Consider the following 24,237-nt stretch of genomic DNA (forward strand, 5'->3'; position numbering starts at 1 on the left):
CCATCCAGAGAAATATATGTGTGTGTGAGTTATATGTGCGTACACGCAAGTAAGATTGTGTTGTATAAAGTCCGCCTGAAAATCAGTCGGAGTTCGAGCGATTCTTATAAGAAGAATCTAATACTTTTATAGCACGTTCTCTTTATATTTATAATAAAGATTTCGTGCAAAATTAGCAGCTGCTTTTTGTTTTTATTGCATCGAACTCTCCATTACATTAAATAGATGATTTCGTATATAAATTATTATAACCTCAAGCTAAAATTCTATTCAGCAGTGACTAATAAAATTTGTAAAGATTCTGCAAGCAATAATAGCAACAGATTTCTCTCCGTGTGGAGGACAAATTGAAATAAATGAAGATCCATTAGCTGAACGCGTAAAAGCGTTAATGGAGACTTCTGTGAGTGGACTTGCGAATCCTTTTGATTCCGATGAAATTGTTATCGATGAATTTGAAAGTAAGCATTACCAGGAACATTTAGTAGAGGATCAAAATGGAGATAAATGCATACTGATAGGGGTAATTTCCTTTTTTTCAATTTATTTTTTTTTACTTAAAATGTGAAAATTTGAAAAATAATAATGTTTGTAGGTTCTTGATAAAGCTGTGGACATGCCAAATAATGTCAAGCAAGATTCATCTGAATGTATTGACATGACAAGTAATGTCAACCAAGATTTGTCTGAATGTATTGACATGACAAGTAATGTCAACCAAGATTTGTCAGAATGTGTAGACATGACTAACAATGAAAACCAAGATTGGTCGGAATGGAACCCAAACTTGCTAAGGCAGAAGAAAAGTTCGGCATTGGAAGTAAAAACTGCCCCTATTGAAAAAAGGAACCAACTGTAAAGCAACGATGTAAGCCGAAGCAACAAAGAATCAAAGGAAGTGCTGCTACCAGAAATAATTCCCTAACAATTTTGTCAAAATCTAAGCATGAGTTAGTGGAAATTTTTAAAGCAGAAGCCTCCACAAAATCAGCAATAGAAATAGAAATACTTCACACTCGATTAGAGAAAGAAAAAATTGAAGTGGAAGCTGCGAAAAAAAAACTGGAGATCTATGAAGAAGTTTTAAAAGGAAATTTATCCTATCCAATCTTTTGACAGAAATTTAAAAAAGTGTAATAAAAGTTAATTGTGTTTAAGAGTTTATTGTAGTTAAGAAAGTTAATTTTTATATTTTTATAACATTTTTCATGTTTTTAATAATTTCTAATGTATTACGATGTTTAAAGTTTAAACAAATTTTTTAATTTCAAAGTTTATGCCTTTTTAAATATTAATGTAATTAGAAAAAACTTTAATTTAGTAGTTGTAAAGAATTTATGATCTCCGTCTTTATTATTAGGAATCAACTTTAATATATATATATATATATATATATATATATATATATATATATATATATATATATATATACTAGCTGTCGTACCCGTCTTCGACGGGTTGTAGTTTCTGATAATGCACTTAACAGTGTATCTACCAACCTAGAAAACCGGAAAATAGCCGGGAATTTGATTTGACAGGGAAAAAATAATAATTAGTTACTATTGTCTATTTCATTAGGAAAATAATACCATTTGAAACAGTGACCGACTTTTTATTATCAAATTAGTTATTTTTAACTAATTCAAATGCAGAAAACAATATTTCTCAATTTGTAGTACTTCAATCAATATAATGTATTAAAATCAATCTAAAATTTCCTCCAGTTTTTTGAGTTATAGTACAGTCTAATTCGAACTAATTGTATAGCAAGTAGATCCAGTTTTTCTCGGTTACATTAAATTCCCTGATATTTTACGTCTTTTCTGGTTGGTAGACACCCTGTTAAATGTATTATTAAAAAACACGCGTCGAATAAACCAGGAAAAATTTGGACAAAGCCGGAAAATGTTTTAAACCAAAATAAACACCGTGATAAACTTTTGTCTTTACATTGATCAAGATATCTCTAAAAGTTAAATCAGAGAGCCCACAAATACTATTGAATTAAGCTTCATAGCAATTGGTATCAAGATAATTTTTTCAATTTTTTGATATTCAAAACATTTTTATACTTACATCTTCGTTATAAGAAAGTATTTTTGAAAAATTATGCTAAAATGTGACTAAATAATATGTAATATTCAATTATATAAAGTTTAAAAGCTATCCATTGAAAAATGTAAAATTTAGAAATTTTCGATTTTTTAAAAATATTTTTATATTTCCATTTTAGTTACAAAGTATTATTTTTTGCAAAATTATGCTAAAATGTTAATAAATAACATGTAATACTCAACTATAGAAAGTTTAGAAGCAATCCATAAAAAAATATAAAATTTAGAAATTATTTGTGTTAAATAAATTCATTTATTAGAGTCAAGTATTTATTTAATTAATCCAATTAAGATTTATTTGATTTAACTAAATAAAATTATTTAAACGAAATAAATTTTTATTAGATCGAAATAAAAACTTTTAAATAAGATATTATATTACTATTAGGTATTAACGTAACTTACAATCATAGCCTTATCCGATTAAAAAATATTAACTTGAACGAAAGTTATGACATTTTTCCAAAAAATTCGAAAAATCAAAAAAATGCAAATTTTTTATCTTTTGTAAAATAAATGCAAAACTATCATTAGCTAACTTTTTCAGATAAATAAAACCCATTTCTACAATAAAATTTTTAAAAAAGACGTATTTGAAATTTTTTTTCGTTTTTTTAGATTAACTCTTTTCTAAGAAAATAGTGATTTTTAATCTTTAAGCAAGCTTTTCAGGAAAAGTTATTAAAGTTTTTTATTTAAAGATCAGTATGTTAAGTAAGAAATTTGCTACATTAAACCAAAATAATTAAGCTAAATGCCATAAAAAAGAAGAAAAAATGTTAAATTTTAAGAAATTCGGATTTTTGAATTTTTGCTAATTTTCCATAATTTTAGATTTTTTACCGAAGGGTGGAGACTATTGAATAAGTAAAGTATTTTTAAGAGCACAAAAATAATAAAGCTAAATGCCATAAAAAGAAGGAAAAATGTTGAATTTTAAGAAATTCATTTTTTTGCATTTTTGCTATTTTTCCATAATTTTAGATTTTTTACCAAAGGGTGGAGATAACAAATTAGGTTAAGTATTTTTGAAGAGCCCAAAAATAATGAAGCCAAAAGCCATAAAAGAGAAGAAAAAATGTTGAATTTTAAGAAATTCCGTTTTTTGAATTTTTGCTAATTTTCCATAATTTTAGATTTTTTACCAAAGGGTGGAGACTATTAAATATAAGTAAAGTATTTTTGAAGAGTACAAAAATAATGAAGCTTAATGATATAAAAGAGAAGAAAAAAATGTTAAATTTTAAGAAATTCGGTTTCTCGAATTTTTGATAATTTTTGATTTTTTGCTAAAGGGTGGAGACTATTCAAATAGTATAATTATACTACCGAAATAGCTAATGGTTACTAATTATTAATTTTCCGGTGAAATTAAATTCCCGGGTATTTTTGATTTTCCAGATTGGTAGAAACATTGTTAAATGTATTGGTAGAAACTAAAACCCGTCGAAGACGGGTACAACAGCTAGTGCTATATATTATCAAAATTTTTAAAATTCAAAATTAATCTTTTGAAATAATTATTGTCATCAATTTTACTTAAATTTGATACAGGGTTAATTTTAGTATTTTTTATTACAATTTAGTCATCAGAATGAAATTTGAGTTTTTCATTTTTTGATCATTAATTAATATAATATAATAGCAATTTTGAATTCTGTGCAATATACTGACAAAAGTCTCATATTAATTATATGGATATTGTTAATATTCTGACCTAATAGAATTTTTTTAAGAAAGTAAACTTATGATTTCAACAACAAATTTTTATTGTTGACCTAAGAAATACAACCGTATAAAAATTAATTACAAAAAAATTTCAATTTTTAATTTTTTAATTTTTCAATATTTAAATCTAACACTTTTTATTTGTTATTCAAAATTTTATTATTCTGACGATTAAATCTTAATAAGAAACACTAAAATTAACCCTGTACCAAGTTTAAGTACAATTCACTAAAGTATATGAAAAAACTAAAAATTTCGAATTTTTGAAAAAATGGCATAACTTTCGTCCATATTAATATTTTTTAATCTACTATCGCTAGGATTTTAAGTTAGGCTAATGCCTAAAAGACTGCCAAGTTTCACTTCAAACGATCGAACCTTTTTTCCGTGATACGCGGTCGAAAATTTGCGGACATACATACACACATACACACATACACACATACACACATACACACATACACACATATACACATACACACATAATTTTCTTAATAGTATTTTCGCATTCCTTAGAGTGTAAAAATAAGGAATATAATAGAAATTTTGAATTCTATGCAATGTACAGACAAAAGTCTGATTTTATTAATAAGGATATATATATATACCCACACAGCACATGTTATTTTCAAAATATTCCCTGAATATTTCACTGAAAGATTGAAATATTTCAGTGCAAGGTTCTTGAAATATTGCTGCAAATTTAAAATGTCCGCCTATATGATATGAGTCGTCGGATCTTATAACGACACATAAAATTTCCACAGGGGTTTGAGTTGGCCCCTGAAGGTTGAAAAATTAATTTAAAAAAAAAAATTTGTTTAAATTACTTCTGAATAGGAAATTTTATTGCGCATCTTTTTTCTTCTATAAAAATTTTTCGTATCTATTAAGGTTTTAGAAGAAAAAGCAAAAAACTAATTTTTTTATGAAATAACATTTCATTCATTTTTTCTCTTCAACTCGTTCTAAAATGAAAAGTTATTAATATTTTTTCATGAAATTCACGGGAGTTATAGTTTATGCTATCCTTTTGGTGAAAAAATATTAAAAATTATAAATTTTTGAATTTAAAAAACAATTATTAATAATTTCTTTAATCAATGTTCAATTAATGCTTGATAATTTTCAAACGCTTCGTTTATCCAGGAAATTTTTACGGAGAACAAACTTCCAGTGAATGAAATGTATATAGATATATAAATAAGTTTTCTATAAAGTTTGATTTCAATTCCATTATCCATTTACGAAATATTATCAATAATATTTTCGCGGCGCTACGAACGTAAACACAGTACTCTAAGGTTAACGCTTAGCACCACTCTATACTATAGTATCCTCGTTTGATAGATTAATTCCTTTTTCCATATATGTTTTATATTATTGAAAAAAATTTATTTAGAAAGATGTTAATACTTCATAATTGTGACATATTTATTTATAACAATATTAAATGTTTACAAGCTTTTATTTTAAACGATTATTTAAATCTAATGTAATAATTAATGTTATTTTATATTTATTTTAATAAATGTTTACATTTTATTCAGTAATCAAAACTTATTAAATTACTTTGCCTTTATAAAAAATATATCTTTTTTTATATTTTAAATAAAATACAAGTAATTTGTTAAAAATTATAATGAAAAAAGTAGTATATACGTTAACCTCAGAGTACTGTGTTTACGTTCGTAGCGCCGCGAAAATATTATTGATAATATTTCGTAAACGGCTAATGGAATTGAAATCAAACTTTATAGAAAACTTATTTATATATCTATAAACATTTCATTCACTGGAAGTTTGTTCTCCGTAAAAATTTCCTGGATAAACGAAGCGTTTGAAAATTATCAAGCATTAGTTGAACATTGATTAAAGAAATTATTAATAATTGTTTTTTAAATTCAAAAATTTATAATTTTTAATATTTTTCACCAAAAGGATAGCATAAACTATAACTCCTGTGAATTTCATGAAAAAATATTAATAACTTTTCATTTTAGAACGAGTTGAAGAGAAAAAATGAATGAAATGTTATTTCATAAAAAAATTAGTTTTTTGCGTTTTCTTCTAAAACCTTAATAGATACGAAAAATTTTTATCGAAGAAAAAAGATGCGCAATAAAATTTCCTATTCAGAAGTAATTTAAACAAATTTTTTTTTTTAAATTAATTTTTCAACTTTCAGGGGCCAACTCAAACCCCTGTGGAAATATTATGTGCCGTTATAAGATCCGACGACTCATATATTGACGCGAAAGTTTTAGAAAATATTTCATTGAAATATTTTCAGCTTTCTAGAATCCTATGGGTTTTAAAATATTTCACAAAATTCCTATTGATTTCAGGTGTTTAACAAATTTTTTTATTTTGTAAAATATTTTCAGAATATTGCAGAATCGTCATGTGTAATATTGCAGGAATATTTCAATGAAATATTTTCTAAACTTTCGCGTCAATATTTCATATAGGCGGACATTTTCAATTTGCAGCAATATTTCAAGAACCTTGCACTGAAATATTTCAATCTTTCAGTGAAATATTCAGGAAATATTTAGGAAATATCATATGTGCTGTGTGGGTATATTTTTATATAATTTGTTATTTGCATCTGGACTGAACCTGTTCAGAAATTTATTATTTTAAGAAGTGTAGTGGGACAAAATCTGAAATATTACAAAATATATTTTTTACAAATTGAAAATTTTCATAATTCATTCCTGTACATGTGTTATACTATAATAGATTTTTGAAGTCTGTTACATATAATTGCTTTATTTTTTGTATAGTTTTGCTAATTTCGATTGACACTTATTTATACTTAAAAGTATTATTATGCATAGGTAAAAATTATATTTTTCCATTTTTTATAAACAATCACAACAATCAAAAGAAATAAAAAATATACTAAAATTATGCCAAAAAAATTTATGTTGAATTTCAAAACAATGTACATTCCTGTACATGTGTAATAATCAATAATTCTTCTTCTTAATTCTTCCTTCCTCCAAGCTCTGTTCCAATGGCACAGGTAACATATTCACGTACGTCATCCTGTATTATTGCAGCAACCTAAAATTACAACAACAGTTTATTTATCTACCTGCTAATTAATATAAAAATAGAAAAATAAAATATTTTTACATACATTCTGAAGTATCCATTGATTAGTGATTGTTGAACTTGATTCCCTTGTAACCTGATATTTGGTCCATTATGTACCTCTGGCATTCTTCCTTCCTCCAAGATCTGTTCCCATGGCACAGGTAATTGTACTTGAGGATCATCTGGTGGTAATGGCTCTCCTGATTTTCGACAAATATTATGTAATACTGCAGTTGCAACTATCATTGCCATTATTGAATCCATTTTTTGAAATCTGGTTCCCAGAGCTAAAATGGGAAATCGCCTTTTCCATACACCAAAAGTTCTTTCAATGGTGTTTCGCGTTCTTATTAAAGATTCGTTATATAATTGTTCATTGCGTGTCCTTGGATTGAGAAGCGGTGTCATAATATATGAACGAAGTAGATAGCCACTATCCCCTATCAATAATCTGTCACCAAATGTACCAGCTTCAAACAAGGCTCGTATTCGTGAGTTGTTGAAAATAGTACTATCATGAGCTGATCCAGGCCATCGAGCTACAATGTCGATAAATTCCAAATCTTTATTACATACTGCTTGAACGTTCATAGAAAAGTATCCTTTACGATTTCTAAAAATTTCTGCTTCATTCCCACCTGTACAGATAAAGCAATTAGATATTTTCACTTTTTTAAATTGTTAGATTATACAGAGTGGAGAATTGACAAACATAAAATTACCAAGTGATTGAATTTTAATATGAGTGCAATCCAAGGCTCCTAAAACTTTCGGAAATCGAGCAAAATTGAAAAATTTTATCTGTTTACGTTTTATAGCATCCGCTATTACTGGAAATTTTACATAATTCGGTCGTAGTCGAGCAATAGCAATAGTTACTCTATGTACAATTCTATGTGCACTTGTCTTACTGACACCGGAAAAATCCCCAGCTGAAATCAAATGACTTCCAGTTGCATAAAATCTCAGTGTAAGTAAAAGTTGATTCATGGGAGAATTGCTTTATTTCTGAAACATATACAAAACATAAAATTTTGCTAATAAAAAGTATAAAATAAGAATAAATTGAAATATTCGAAACTTTGTATATTACTAAAATTGATGTATACTATTCTAGAAATACTCAAGTCGATATTATTTGGACATATAACCTATAAATTCAAACGTCATTTGAATGGTGTTAAATTACAATGACTTGTAGAAATAATTAATAAAATATATATTTATTTACTGTTGTGTTCTATGTTCTAATTCAGCTCTTATTTCTGTTAACACTTCATTAACACTATTCTTTGACAATCTAAAACGAGTTTGAAAGTCAATGTCATCAAACTCTTCGAAAAAATTTCGTCGTTCTCTATAAATTTGTGGTCTTCGATCAGCATAAAAAAATTCTTCATCATCTGACGATGATAAAATATAATCTATAAGCCGTTGATTTGCCATTTTCTATTTTTTACACTTAAGTTTTAATATTATATTATATACATGATAAAACTATTATGCTTTATTACAAACTTAACCTCAACTTCAAAATAATATATATATGACGTACTGTACTATGGTGGGGAGAGATTTAACCGAGGTTTAAGAGTTAAACCTCCAACTTTGGTCGGTTAATTTCAACCTGAGATTAGCCATTTTAACCCGAGTTTAAAAAATTGTGGAACGCATGATTTTCACTAAACCAAGTTTACTGTCTTAAACTCTGGTTAAATAAAGTTGTGGAACCGGCCCTAAGTCTCTCAGAGTGAAGTTAGTAGATGATAACCATAGATTATGAATTTATGAGAGATTCTTGGTTATGTTATAGTGAAGCTTGGTTCATAGATTCATAGACCCTGTAAAATTTATCAGGGTTTTCTTAATAATTTAACCTTAAATTAATTAATTATAAATTTAATTCAAATTCAGCAAAACTTGAATTTTATTTGAATCTAACCTCCAAAACATCTATGAACCAAGCTTTACTATAACATAACTCAAGCATTAATTTAAGTGAGGATTTACCTCACAATGTCTATTACAATGTCACAATTTACAATAAATAGTAATAATTATACTATTTTCGATGAAAAATTACTACTTTCAAGTAGTAATTTTGAAACTGCTCAAGAAATAGTAACTTTTGCTTCGTTTTCAAACGATTTTTACTTTCCCAGTACAAAAAAAAGTATTGAGTGGAGCGTTTAGGAATTGAGTGAAGCTCTGAGCCAATGCGGATTCGAGTAAAAACCGTATTGGGTCGTTTGACTCAATCTTTTTTTCATCCGCCGAATACGGTCTTATTTTAGCATTAAAATTAAAATCACATGAGCAGAGTACACATTATAAATTGAAAGCACAATTGTCCGGGAATGTAAAAATGCCGATTTCGATAAGAAACAGTGAATATTTGTTAAAAATTGGTAAAAGCAAAGTCCATTTAAACTTACCACTTCATTTATTCACATGGTAAATTCAGTCGCGCTTGTCAAACTTTGCTTTTACCAATTTTTAACAAATATTCACTGTTTCTTATCGAAATCGGCATTTTTACATTCCAGGACAATTGTGCTTTCAATTTATAATGTGTACTCTGCTCATGTGATTTTAATTTTAATGCTAAAATAAGACCGTATTCGGCGGATGAAAAAAAGATTGAGTCAAACGTCCCAATACGGTTTTTACTCGAATCCGTATTGGCTCAGAGCTTCACTCAATTCCTAAACGCTCCACTCAATACTTTTTTTTTACTGGGATTTTTAAAAAAGTATAATTTACTTCAAGGAATCTAAATTTTACTAAAGGCCGAGTATTATTTAAAATGACCCGAGCAATTAATACTCTGAGCAAAGCAACTTTTATTACCAATTCTGAGCAATTATTACTATTTCGTAAAGATTTTTACTCGGAAAAGTAGTAATCCGTATCCACACAATGACGCCCTTTCACCGATGGGTCTCTTCTTCTTCTTCTTATAAATGCGATAGTAGATCGCATGCGTTGGCTTTGTGTGGACATGATGTCCTGTACATATAGCCATGACCAAATAATGTGAATGTAGCTCTATATATCACTCGCGTATTTCGTAGAGTTCGTATCTGATTCGTATTTAATACACTTGGCGGGAATTTTTTTTAAAATTTAAATTCGTAGTTGAGTTTTTTCAAATAATTGAATAAGTATGATGATACACTTATAGATGGATTTAGTAAGAGAATTTCACTATTAAAGGGAGCAAGGTATCTGAGTAGTTTCGAAAGTTGGTGAATTAATTTTGGTCTGATATTGTTAAATCTTGGGCAGTTCCATAGTACGTGTTCTAAATCTTCGTCAATTGCAGGGTCACAAGGACATGCAGGAGATGAAACAATGTGTTTTCTATGTAAGCTTTCGTTAAGTGAATTATGATTGCTTCTCATCATGCAGATGGATACAATCCATTCTCTTTTGGCGGAAAATGAAGCAAACCAGGGTTTTCTTCGAGGTTGATAGTATTTTTCGGTATAGTAAACTCTAAATGATTGTCTTCTAGTTATATAGTATTCATGACATTTTCTGTAGAGAGTCTCTCGAAACACAGAAGTAAGATCTGTATGTGGTATTCCAATATTCAGCATGGGACCATTAATCGATGCTAGTTTTGCAGCTTTATCTGCAGTTTCATTCCCTTCTAAGCCTAAGTGCCCAGGTATCCAAATTAAAGAAATGTCATAGTCTAAGGACGATAATACAGATAATCTATTTCTAATTAGAAATATGATGTATGAATTAATATTGGATGGATTGGGTGATGAGACACTCGTCAACACACTTAAAGAATCGGAAAATATAGCGACTTTATTTAAGCTATTGTTTATGATATGATCAAGAGTCAGAAATATAGAGAAAGCTTCTATTGAGAAAATGGAAGCAGTACAATCCAATTTCCACGATAGAGAGAGATTAGTTGAAGGACAAATTGAGGCGCATCCCGCTCTTTTTAGGTTTTCCGTTTTGGAGCCGTCAGTATAAAAACATAAATGATTGTTAAATTTATTGTTTAATATGTCTCGGAATAATAGTGGATGATCAATTGATTTTTGAATCTCATGTCCTATGTCAGTGATTACTTTTGGAAAGAATAAGTGGTCACAATAGGGAAGTTCGTAATATGGAAGAATCGTAGACTTTTTAATTAATCGTTGAAATATGGTGACTGATTGGAAAGCCGATAAGAGAGTGAAAGAGTTCAAAACATTGTAGGGATTTTTAGGGGAGGCCAATCTTAGAAGTTCTGTTAATTTGTTATAGAGTGGATGATTCAGAATTGATGATATTTTTATCAAATATTTCTTTGTTAGGAAGTAAAATCTAATTTTGAGTAAAGGTTCGCAAGATTCTGCCAACATAACGTTAATTGGGGTGCTCATTCTATATCCAAGGGCTAATCTGATAGCGCTATTTCTCAATTTAGCAAGTTTATCAAATAGCTTATGGTTTTTAAAACAATAAATGTGAGATCCATATTCAATGCAACTTCTAATAAGTGATCTATACACTGTGAGAAGAATATACGGGTGGGCACCCCACCATGTTCCTCTCAAAGCCTTAATTATATTTAAGACTTTATTTAGTCGTTCTAGAAGGTATGCGAAGTGATTATCGAAGGTAAGACTATAATCTAGTATTATGCCTAGAAACTTTGCATGAGTGGAAGGAAAGATGTTGGCATTATTTAATTTTAGAGCAAGATTAGGGTTTTCAAAATCAATTTGAAGTCTGTTGAATAGGATAAGTTTGGTTTTTTCTGGACAAATCTCCAATCCTCTATCGGATAAAAACGTAGAAAGATTATTAAGGCAAAGTTGGAAAGATGTAATACATTGGATTGGGTCATTGGATTTTGTGAGTATTGCAATGTCATCGGCAAATTCGATTATTATACAGTCATGTAGGAAGAATGTAAGTCAGTAGGAATCATGTATCATGTAATCATCATGTATCATGTAAGTCAGTAGGAAGAATTTCGTGGATTTTTCGCGTGTAAACGGAATATAAAATTGGACTCAGTGTACAACCCTGCGGTAAACCCACAGTGCTGATCCTGGGCCCAATCATCTCCCCGTTCACATTGAAGAAAAGTTTTTTGCAAGCTGTAGCGTTGTATATAAATTTGGATATGGATGAAGGAACTTCTATATCTTTAAGATCCTGCATTAAAATATTAGGAACAACACTAGGGAAAGCTCCTTTCAGATCTAAGAATAGACCTGCAGTAACCTCCCTCTCCACAAATCCGGTCCATATTTTGGTAGTAATTAGAGATAAATTATCTGCGCAAGACTTTCCTTTGCGGAAACCAAATTGAGTGAGAGACAGAATCGAGTTATGTTCCAAATACCAACTAAGTCTATTATAAATCAATTTTTTGACCAATTTAAACATACATGAAGCGAGAGCAATAGGTCTGAAAGAGCCACTATTTGATTTGGGAATAAAAAATATTAAGAATTCGTTCCATGATGAGGGAAGGGAAGCAAATGAAATGATTTGATTGAAAATGTTCAAAAGAATTAATCTCGCTTCTGTTGGAAGTTTTTGAATAATCAAATTATTAATTTTATCCAAACCTGGTGATGTTTTAATTTTTAAAGATGAAATAGCAATGTTTAGTTCTGTAGATGTGAAGTTTGATTCCAAAAATTGGTTTTGATGAAAATTGGTTGGAAAGGAGTCGAAGAAGGTAGTAGGAGGACACATATCGTCCACTAAATCATTCAACTTTGCCATAGTCTCGGAGTCCGAGGAGAAAGATGATGTGGCAGGTTGCGTAAATCTATTTTTGAATATTTTAACCGTTTTCTAGACTTTAGTGATCGGGGTGTTTCTGTTTAAGCCATTACAGAATTCATGAAAAAAATTCCTTCTGGCTTCATTTAAAGTGCGGTTTGTTTTAGCTTCAGTTCTTTTATACCTTGTATAATTTTCGTAATTTGCCTGTTTTTTAAAAACTTTTAAGCCCTCTCGTCTGTTTTGAATAGCCCTATCGCAATCATTGTTTCACCATGGAGCTGGAACCAATGGTTTATTGTTTTTAGGGCTTTGTGAAGTATTAGTTTGAATGGGAGTTGGAGAAGCAGCAGAAATCGCGTCATCAATACATTATGTGAAAATATTATATTTTTGGATAGAATCAGTCTCATCTGAATGAAATAAATTAAGATTAGAATTAAGGTAGTTTTTCAAGTTTGTATCAAATAGAATCCAGTCGGTTTTTTTAAAATTATATTTATGAGAGGAGAATTCAGAGATAGGGACTTGTGCTCTAAGATGTGTGACTACTGGAAAGTGATCACTTCCCAGAGAGTCTTTCTAAACACGATGTGAAGTAAAGGTGAAGAGATTTGAACTGACGAAAGAGAGATCTAGAATAGATGTATTTTCATGAGGTCTGTTAATAAATGTGGGTTCTCCATTGTTTAAACAGATAAGATCTGAATCATCTAATGCAGAATAAAGAGTTTCGCCAGACCGGCAAGATCTAGGACTGCCCCATAGATAATGGTGAGCATTAAAATCTCCCGCTATAAGAATATGATCTGAATGAAGATTTGTGACTGAGTTTAGTAAATTTTTCCATGTGTTCTCAGAAATTATATTGTCTGGTGAAGGGACTCTATAAAGAGTTACAATTAATAACTGACCTAAATTTGTATTGATAGATATGGATAAAGTCTCAATACTATTTTCTATGTTAAGAATGCTTGAGTTTTTTGTAAATATAATGTCTTTTCTAATAGCGATTGCTAAACCTCCTCTGTTATGATTTGGTCTATCGGCTCTTATAAAATTAAAATGAGAATTTAATGAGAATAATCTATTTGGTTTAAGGAAAGTCTCGCACAGGAGTAAAATATCGAATTCTTTTGAAATTGCTAGGATATCCGTTTTTTTGTTCGCGATTCCGCGACAGTTCCACTGTATTATTTTCAAGTTGTTTACTAGGGCCATGTTAGGATTCATTTAGAAAAGTGGTTACTGTAGATACGTTTGACGAAAAATTCGTCATAAAATTGAATAGAATATCTGATTTATTTGGAGAAGTGCTTGAGTTGAATAAATTGAGAAGATTGGTAAAAGCTGTAATTAAATTGTTAATTAATGCATTAACATTAATATTATTGTCAGATGGAGGCAAGTCTTGTGAAGAGGAGTTTGAGGCGTGAGAGTGAGGTCGTTCAGCAGTGATTTCGCTAAAAGATAACTCTCTCCTGTTATGAGGTTGAGAGGAGTGAGGCTCCTTTGAGAGAGAAGTGGAAGCTTTGAATCCAGAAGAGGAAGAGAGAGGGTTTATTGGTTTGTTCAATTTTTTATTGTAGAAAGTAGTGAAATTTTTATTATTTTTTTTATTTTTGTTGTTGTTATTTGGTTTCGATTGTGGAGACTGAGTTAGTAGTGCTTCTGAGTAGTTCATTTCGTTAGTAAGGTAGGCCTCTTGAGAAAGGTTGTAATCACCAAGTTCAGGGTAATTACTGAAATTGAATTCAGGAGATGTGTATCTAGATTTATCTAGTGATCGTTTGTTGAGGCGAAGGGCGAGTTTTGCCTCAGAATAAGTAAGACTGTTTTTTACTGCATATGTGCGAAAATCTTTTTGGAATTTATGTTCTAAGCAGCTTGAAGAGTTTGATAAATGAGGCCCTTTGCAATGAATGCATTTCGAGTCTTTATCAATTAAAGGACATGGGACGTTTTCCTCATATTCTTGTTCTCCGCATTGTTTACAGATTTTTTTGGACTTACAAAATTTACTAATGTGGCCGTATCTTAAGCAGTTCCAGCAGATTTTTATTAATGGTGTGTAGACATAAACAGTAAATGAGGCATTGTATATAGCAACTTTGGGGGGCAAAGATTTGCCTTTGAAAGTGAGAAGGATTGTAAGCGAAGGAACATATTCAATTTTACTCGTTTCTTTGTTAGTGATTTTTCTGGTAAGGCGACGTCAAGAATAGCAGATTTGCTGTGATAATTACCTAGAATCTCGATGTTGTTCAAGAGCTCTTGTTCAGAGATGTCAAGTGGAATGTTTTTAATCACGCCCAGAGAGGAAACAAAGTATGAGGGAATGGAAGCTTTTAAACCTATGGTTTCAAGAGAATTATCGTCGAGAATGATATTTGCAGCAGAAGCTGATTTTGTAAAGACAGCGAGTCTGCCAAAACCTGAGCTTTTCACGTCGACTATGACATTTTTATATCTAGAATTTAATGTTTTAGCGTAGGTCAAACGATTCAAGTTCTTTAGGGGCGAATCGGGAATGAAACTCTCAATTAATACCTTACATACTCCTTTTGTCGATTCATCGTAGCGCAAATTGTGAGATGGTTGTGATCGGAAGACTGTCCGATGCTGATTTTCCTTTCTTTGAGTTGGAGATGGATTTTCAGTAGACGCGTCACCCATGTTAACATCTTCAAGATGGTCGCCGGCGTGAGTCAAGATGGAAGAATCTTCCATGTCGTCCGTTCGTTTTCTTTTGCCGAGTTGCAAAAGAACATCTGCACCTTCGATTGCGCTAAATTCGATTGTGTTGTTCAGAGAATCATTAGCAGTTTTAGTCCCATTACCTTCTAGTTGGGACATATCTTTAAGTAGAGAGCATTCGCTCACTATGGAGGAACACCGACGCCTTGGCGTCCTTTCGTTTGAGGTTATATCAGAATAACTTTTGTAACTTTTCTAATAGTAGAAAGAATGTATATGTAAATAGAATTTAGAGTTTATATTTTTAAAAAAGATTTTTAACAAAATTAATGAAGTTAAATCACTATATTTTTGAATAAATCACCAAGGCACTTTCACACACGACCATTCGATCGCAGCGTCACTCACGCAAACCCCCACCGATGGGTGAAACGAATGCCGACGCGCCTGCGCGTCTGTTCACGTCGTGACGAAAAAAATGCTGGTGTAGGAAGCTATATTGTCTTGTTTTATTTTAATAAATTAAAATAAAATAATTAGTGCGTTCAAAATAGTATATTAAGCAACAAGGGTATATAGGCAGCCATTTGTTTACGGTGATTTTTGTGACATGAGTGGAGGTCGAGGGCGCCCCGAGACCGGAACGAGTGTCGCAAAAATCATCGTAAACAAATTCGGATGCCTTTATTCCCATGTTACTTACGATATTTTTTATTCCTAATTCACAAAAATGGCGATTTCAGATAGCAGACGGCAGGGAATAAAAGTCAGTCACATGTTCGACTTATATGAAAATGGCGGCCGTTTTCTCCCTTGGGCAAAAATAACGCATGGGATCAACTGTTATTTTTTTTTGCACATGGGAGAAAATGGACGCCATTTTCATATGGTCGAACAAATAAGTGACTTTACTTCCTGTCGTCAGCTATCTAAAAGTGCCATTTTTGTGCATGTGGGATAAAACATATTTTTTCAAGTAATTAACATCACTCTACATGTGTAGGTATTATTATTCATTATTCATAATAAGCTTCACTCTTTTACGAGTTTTATCATTTTCATACTTACAATTAACAACTTAACATATCGGAAAATCTTAACATCTATACAGATTCGAACCCTACCTAACTTATATCTAACGCAACCTAAAATCGCACGCATTTACACTAAGCCTCTCGGCTACGCAATGGCTATGGAAAAAAATTTCGGTTACTTGCATATATCCCTTTCCCATGTAGCACGTAACATTACAGTAATATTATCCGGTAAAATTACTGTAATATTATGGTCATATTGAAATGTCCGCCTGATGGTAATATTACCCATCAATATTACAGTAACATTACAGTAATATTATGCGGTAATATTTCTGTAAAATTACTGTAATATTATATACTTAAGAAAAAATTGAAAAAGGTTTATTTTCTAACGATAAAATAAAAAAAATTTCTTGTTTATTCATTAGATATGCATTTCACAGACATTTTTATTTACTTTACATGCTCGTGTAATATTACTGTAATTTTACTATATTTATTTACATAAGCTACTGAATTAAAATATAAACATTAATAATAATAATGCAAAAATAATAATAATAATAATAAACGACAGTATTATTAATTTAAAATTACTTAATTTAATTATTAAATTATTATTCTTTGATTTCTTATTCTGATTTTGTACAAAATAAAAAATAATTATTTCAATAAATGTTATAAATAATTTTATACAAAGCTAGAATTACACATTTTAATATATAAAACTTTGGAGTATATATGTAGTATTATAATCTTAATGACTTTGACTTCAGGCTACGATCGGTGCGTATGACAGTAGTGACGTCATCAAACACACAGGTCTATAGTAGTAGTGGTACGGATTACTACTTTTTCGAGTAAAAAGTTCGCTCTTCAATAGTAAAAGTTGTTGCTTGCAGAAGTAATATTTATTTTCTGAGTATTAATTAATAGAATTTCAACGAGTAATATTTACAACATATCGAATGCAAAAAGTAATACAAAATTTAATAAAATTTACAATCATGATGTAAAAATTAAAATAGTTAAAGCAATTTTTAAAAGTGACTAATGTAATAATTACTATAAGTAATTTTTAATACCAGAAATAGTAATATTTACTTCATGCGAAGTACATTTTACTATGAATAGTAATTTTTAATATAGGGGAAAGGTGTACGAGATGATCCTTTTGAATTTTGGAGAGCCTATTAGCGCCACCTTTTAGGCAAATACGGTAATACGTTGCCAATTACATATCTATAAATGAGTCAAACTGTCATGACAACACGCCTCATTAAAAAAATTCTATTGGAAAAAATAAAAATTTCATACTTTTGATCTAAGGAAAGCTTAACTTTGGGCTTACATAACTTTTGTTGTAGTAGCTGAAATTCCATGTTTCTTGTACTCACGGCTTCAGTATATCTTCAACTAAGTGTTCTGATTGGTATTATGGAATAACAGAGCTTGTAGGTTAAGTTACGAACAAATTACAAAATAGTGGCATTTGGGGCAAGATGATCCCTCAATGGGTGTACAAGATGATCCCCCCTGATTCCCATGTATTTCGCCTCACCTCAAATTGAATTATCCAGTATTAATAACAAATTCAATTTTTCTCGCTTCTTATATGTTTTTATTATGAAAACTAACTTATCTAAAATAAAAAGTTGACATCTACATCTATTTTATTAATTTTCTCGTTGTAGACAATGCCTTGTAATTATAAAATAGGAAAACGAATCGTGGTGAGTGGTCAAAAGCGTTTATGGCCTAAATAAAGTATATTTAACATTGATACACTGTTATTCCTTCAATTTAGACTCCTTTTCCAATAATTGGGGTAATATAACCCTACGGATTATCTTGCCCATACCATGGGGATCATCTTGGACACCCCGGTGTCCAAGATGATTCTTTTGTAAGGTTTTAGAAAAATTAAATTTAATAGTAAAATATTAATTAGCTGCAAATATTTCAAATCAGAATAGTTAGATAGATTAATTATCTAGTAGTGCGTACAAAAAAAACTCGAATATGTTGATTTTTTCTTTGAATTTTTTCTTTTGAAGGGTTTTAAAACCCTTAGGGGGATCATCTCGTACACCTTTACCCTAAAAGTAGAATTATTACTATTCCATAGGAACTTTTACTAGAAACTCAGCACCATTTTTCTCCGTGTATAGTTCTCTAATTTTGACTTATTTGTTTCTTTAAAGTGTCTAACTTCGAGTATTCGGAGGAAATGATTCTAAACAGACCTTTTTTAGGATTCCGTACACCTACGGTGTATCGACGGAACCCTATTGGTGAGACTCTTGTGTCCGTAGCCAAATCGTGTCCCCCCTAGCGGCTAAACTATTTGACCTAAAGAGCTCAAATTTGGTCCAGATATGTATTTTCACTCGTAGATTACAGGAAAAATATAGCTAATGTGATTGGACGTGATGGTCATAGCGTTGTCAAGGAAATAACAAGATTTTTGGCCAAAAATGCATAAAAAGTGACCATCCCCCCCCCTCAACTTCTAAAATATTCGATATGGAGAGCTGAAATTTTGCATGCTGGTGTATTTTTACTCGAATATTACAGGAAAAATATAGAGAACTTGACATGTAATGATGGCCATAGCGTTGTCAAGGAAAAACTAAAAAATTAAAAAAAAAAAATTTTTTTTCTTAACTTTTACATTATTTGACCTAATGAGCTGAAAATTGGTATCCTAGTGTATTATTACAGTCTGACGACAAAAAATTTATTTAAAAAACTTTTTAAAAAAAATAAAAAAAAAAATTTTTTTTAATTTTTTTTAGTTTAAACACGTGGCATTAAATATCACAGTGCAACAGCATTTTTATTTCTGGGATCGCATAGGGTGATTTTTATAGGTTTTTTAATGCCGAACGCGAATCCGTAATCAGAATTGTTCCATCACCCTAGATTTTTGAGAAATTTGACCTTGAAAATTGAAAAAAGGCCGTTTTTGGGGTACTTTTTGGTTTTCTATCAGGGTGTAAAAATTTTTCCTAGGGTTTTTATTATATGCGTACGAAAGCCCATATCCTCCTTAACAATTTCCAATTTGGACCTTTTAAAAATATCTATTTTTCGATGAGTTATCTTTGTTTGAAGTTCGCGTCGCATCGTAAAATCAGCAAAAATGCCGTTTTTGAGGTATTTTTTTGTTTTTTATCAGGGAACAAAATTTTTTCCTAGGGTTTCCATTATATGCGTACGAAAGCTCATATCCTTCTCAACAATTTCCAATTTTGTCATTTTAAAAATATCTATTTTTGATGAGCTATCCTTGTTTGAAGTTCGCATCGTAACGTCAAATGGGATAACAGTGAGAGAAATATTAACATAATATTAATATTATTAATATTAACCCATTAAATCTCAAGCAGAAACCAATGATTCATTAAAGAAATTATTACATTCTTAGGAAAATCAAAAATAAATGAACCATTGTTTTTTTGTTTATCAACAAAAACAAAGATAACTCATCGAAAAATAGATATTTTTAAAATGTTCAAATTGGAGATTGTTGAGGAGGATGTGAGCTTTCGTAAGCATATCATGAAACCCTAGAAAAAATTTTTGTACCCTGATAGAAAACCAAAAAGTATCCCAAAAACGTCCTTTTTCAATTTTCAAAGTCAAATTTCTCGAAAACCTAGGGTGATGGAACAATTCTGATTACGGATTCGCATTCAGCATCAAAAAACCTATAAAAATCACCCTATGCGATCCCAGAAATAATAAAAAAGTGAAATTCTGTTGCACTGTGTATTTAAAGGAAGAGTGAAATTTTAAGAAAATAAATGAGAGATTGTTTTCTGACTTTAATTTCTTAACTAAAAATAAAAAAAAATTGGACAAGTGCGAGTTGTACTCGCACTGCAATGGCGGGTTCCGTACACAAATATTAAAGCAATACTTGCAACATTTATCGGTAATTGGTAGAATTAAAATAAACAATTAAAAAAATATATCAAAATCATTTGATAAAAAAAATAACTAAAAAAATTAAAGTATTGTATATCTAATATTGTAAACAATAATAAGCAGAGGAACTATAATTTTGAAAATTTTGTTCCTGTGCTTATTATTGTTTACAATAATAGATATACAATACTTTAATTTTTTTAGTTATTTTTTTTATCAAATGATTTTAATATATTTTTAATTGTTTATTTTAATTCTACCAATTACCGATAAATGTTGCAAGTATTGTTTTAATATTTGTGTACGGAACCCGCCATTGCAGTGCGAGTACAACTCGACTTGTCCAATTTTTTTTTTGAACTTTAACTCATATTTGCAATAGAATAAATATTTGAATCACATCTTTACCTCCCGACACGTGCTCATCAACCGCCATAGATTTATATAGTTTACATTAACCAATTTCATGGACACTTAATTCTTATTCTTCTAAGTTATTAGTTCTGACACTCGGCAAGACCACAAGTCATTTAAGAAGAAGAAGAAGAACTTCACTCTGAGAGACATTTATTATTTTAATTTTATTTATTTAAATATGTAGTGATGGTGATGAAGAGTTGTTTTCCAACTCCTAAAACAAATTAATCTTTCTGTTATAAAAAGAAAATTTTTTCAATTATTGTAATTTATAGTTTTTGTAATTAATAACTTATAATTTTTATAATTAAATGTAATTTCTTAGAATGTTTTCTCTTGAAAAGGATGGTGGCAAACTTAAAAATTGTCTTCAAAATTTTTTAATGAAAAATTTGGATTCTTTGTCCTAAACTTCAAAACATGAATAATTAATCTATCTAACTATTCTGATTTGAAATATATGCAGCTAATTAATATTTTACTATTAAATTTATTTTTTCTAAAACCTTACAAAAGGATCATCTTGCCCATGGTATGGGCAAGATGATCCGTAGGATTATTATTGTTGTCAATTACCCTAATTATTGGAAAAGGAGACTAAATTGAAGGAATAACAGTGTATCAATATCACAGGCACACAAAAAAATAAAAAAGTCAAAACCCAGAGGTTACACCCCCCTTTCCCCATGTTTTTGGGGTCGCTGAAACCGAATATGACCATGAAATTTTTTTTCATCGGCCATTTTCCCGCTACCACCCCCTTACACCTGCTCGCGGGGGTTGGAATTTCAGTTTTAAAAAAAGTGGAGTAGGGTGTCTATTCCTATGTTTTTTGGGTCGCTAAAACCAAAAAAGACTACCAAAAACAAATTCTTCCCTCCATTAACCCCCTACAACCCCCTTAACACCCGAAAGGTGGGTGGTCGAAATTCGAATTTTCACGAAAAGTCGATTACGATGTCTAAACCTACGTTTTTTGGGTCGCTGAAACCAAAAAAGATTCCCTAAATCAAATCCTTTCCACCCCGATCCCCTACAACCCCCTGTAATAATTTTTTTCAAATAAAACGAACCGATTTTTGGGAGATTGAAAATTAAATATTAATTATCAAAAATTATTGCAGGGGGTTGTAGTATGTTGAGGGTGGAAAGGATTTGATTTTGGTAGTCTTTTTTGGTTTCGGCGACCCAAAAAACGTAGGTTTAGACACAATAATCGACTTTTCGTGAAAATTCGAATTTCGACCCCCCACCTTTCGGGTGTTAAGGGGGTTGTAGGGGATTAAGGGAGGGAAGAATTTGTTTTTGGTAGTCTTTTTTGGTTTTAGCGACCCAAAAAACATAGGAATAGACACCCTACTCCACTTTTTTTTAAACTGAAATTCCAACCCCCGGGAGCAGGTGTAAGGGGGTGGTAGCGGGAAAATGGCCGATGAAAAAAAAATTTTCATGGTCTTATTCGGTTTCAGCGACCCCAAAAACATGGGGATAGGGGGGTGTGACCTCTGGGTTTTGACTTTTTTATTTTTTTGTGTGCCTGTGTATTTAATAAGCTTTATTTAGGCCATAAATGCTTTAGACCACTTACCCCACTAAAAAAGGATTTTTTAACATAACATTTTGGACGATTGAGCAAGCCGTCTGCTCAATTGTCCAAACGGCATTTCGACAATTGGACTGCTTGCTCAATTATCCAATGCATTACACTCAGAAAAAAAATTGTTCGAAACAACCAAATTTTGGTTAAATCAACCAAATAAATGCATTGCTATACAGTCAACCAAACGTTTGTTTGATTCAACCAAATAATTTTTTCCAATACGTTTATTTGTATTAATCAAATAATTATTACACTTAACAAAATTTTTTTATTTAATATAACTAAAAAATTTGTTTATTTTAACCCGTTGACTGTCGCTGACGCATATATGAGGCATTTTACATGAAATGTCCTAAGTTGAAATTTCAACTTCTTGAAAAGAATTGAAACTCGAGGAATTTGTTGTTCTATCAAGTAGAAATGTGACCGTAAAAAATATTTTTGATTTTTTTGAAAAATTGGAGGGGGTAGAGGGGGGTCAATTTGACCAATTTTGCCAACACCGGCTACTTTGTGAATTTTTTCTGAACATACTTGTAATGGGAAAATTTTTTTAGAATATGTTTCTGAAAGGTTTTTTCGTCCTCTTTCCAATGGTGTAATTTATTTTTTAATATTTTAAAAATTTACCCTAATTTTGGATAATTAATATTTAATTTTCAATTTCCCAAAAATCAGTCCGTTTTTTTTTAAATAAATTATTGCAAACGAAAGCTGAGGTTTTTTCCTATCGGCATGTAAATTTTCAGAATGCTCTTTTTTTTGTTTTTGAGTTATTAAATTTCAAAGAATAAATTGCGTCCCGGACGCCGCGTCTCACGCCGATTGCCAAGCGGCTCAGTGCAACCGCGACGCAGCGTGTCGCAATTTATTCTTTGAAATTTAATAACTTAAAAACAAAAAAAGGGCATTCTGAAAATTTACATGCCGATAGGAAAAAACCTCAGCTTTCGTTTGCAATAATTTATTTTAAAAAAAAACGGACCGATTTTTGGGAAATTAAAAATTAAATATTAATTATCAAAAATTAGGGTAAATTTTTAAAACATTAAAAAATAAAATACACCATTGGAAAGAGGACGAAAAAACCTTTTAGAAACATATTCTAAAAAAATTTTTCCATTACAAGTATGTTCAGAAAAAATTGAGGGTGTGCTCTGCGTTGTCCACAGGGAACTGACAATATGCACACACCTCGATCTCGCGTAATTTAAAGCGACATAGGTACGAGTTAAAACACCCGTGATCTGTGAGCGCCTGAGTCAGATAATAGGAAACCTGACCGTGTTTCCTATTTATCCAGGTGGCGAGTGCCGGGATAAGGCGATAAGTCCATCGACCTTTTTCCTCACTATCCCATCTTTCTTGCCATTTTTCTATGAGCCTGTGCCTCGCTTCTTTGCGGATCAGGCCCTTGCTTGGTATTATTTCCTCATCCAAGGAACTTATTTCTTTAGAAAAGAGAAACATTTCTTCCCTTTCCCTCGCCAAAAGATCTGTTGGCGGGACACTTGCAAGGACCTGCACAGCACTCGTAGGTGATCGGATAGACGATTCTCTTCGGTCAAGTGGCTTTGCATTCTCTGCAGAACCATATCCTCTAGAAGTTAAGGGGGGCGCCTACTTTAGAAGGTAAAAAACTGCGTACATTTCAGGAATTTTTTTCTCAAACACATTTAAATAAATCGATGCGAGATTTAGTGTATATTTTCTTATATATTTAAACCTTTGAAATATAATTTTTTCATTAAATGAAAATAGAATTTAATAATAAAATAAACGCCATATATGTAACGCCTCGCTGCTGAAATTTTCCCATTGCGTACAACCTAGGGTCCACAATTCTTATCTA

The 24,237-nt window shown here is 30.7% G+C and overlaps 2 protein-coding genes across 3 annotated transcripts; one reads left to right on the top strand and one right to left on the bottom strand.

The window, feature by feature from the left end:
• Nucleotides 1-335: 335 nt before the first annotated feature.
• On the top strand, nt 336-1,065 carry LOC122498939. Its single transcript, XM_043606940.1, has 2 exons — nt 336-523; nt 596-1,065. The coding sequence occupies exons 1-2, from the start codon at nt 392-394 to the stop codon at nt 857-859; spliced, it is 396 nt and encodes a 131-aa protein (XP_043462875.1). The 5' UTR covers nt 336-391; the 3' UTR covers nt 860-1,065.
• A 5,538-nt stretch (nt 1,066-6,603) lies between these two features.
• On the bottom strand, nt 6,604-8,676 carry LOC122498900 (putative nuclease HARBI1). 2 transcript variants are annotated; one of them, XM_043606895.1, is made up of 4 exons: nt 8,503-8,676; nt 7,670-7,955; nt 6,991-7,585; nt 6,604-6,914 (listed from the first exon to the last, which is right to left on the bottom strand). In XM_043606895.1, exons 2-4 carry the CDS (start codon nt 7,935-7,937, stop codon nt 6,902-6,904), a joined length of 876 nt encoding a protein of 291 aa, XP_043462830.1. In that variant the 5' UTR covers nt 7,938-7,955; nt 8,503-8,676; the 3' UTR covers nt 6,604-6,901. The 2 variants fall into 2 exon arrangements, with proteins under 2 accessions (XP_043462830.1, XP_043462831.1); XM_043606896.1 differs by lacking the exon at nt 8,503-8,676 and adding an exon at nt 8,179-8,407.
• Between the last annotated feature and the right edge of the window lie 15,561 nt (nt 8,677-24,237).

This window comes from Leptopilina heterotoma, unplaced genomic scaffold (genome assembly GCF_015476425.1).
Source record: "Leptopilina heterotoma isolate Lh14 unplaced genomic scaffold, ASM1547642v1 Lhet_161, whole genome shotgun sequence".
Classification (NCBI taxonomy): Eukaryota; Metazoa; Arthropoda; class Insecta; order Hymenoptera; family Figitidae; genus Leptopilina; species Leptopilina heterotoma.

Excerpts from the sequence above, each read along its gene's own strand:
- LOC122498939 (XM_043606940.1), top strand. The coding sequence starts at position 392 with ATGGAGACTTCTGTGAGTGGACTTGCGAATCCTTTTGATTCCGATGAA. Across the intron at positions 524-595 it reads ATAAATGCATACTGATAGGG|GTTCTTGATAAAGCTGTGGA; the intron begins GTAATTTCCTTT and ends TAATGTTTGTAG.
- LOC122498900 (XM_043606895.1), bottom strand. The coding sequence starts at position 7,937 with ATGAATCAACTTTTACTTACACTGAGATTTTATGCAACTGGAAGTCAT. Across the intron at positions 7,586-7,669 it reads TATTAAAATTCAATCACTTG|GTGGGAATGAAGCAGAAATT; the intron begins GTAATTTTATGT and ends TTATCTGTACAG.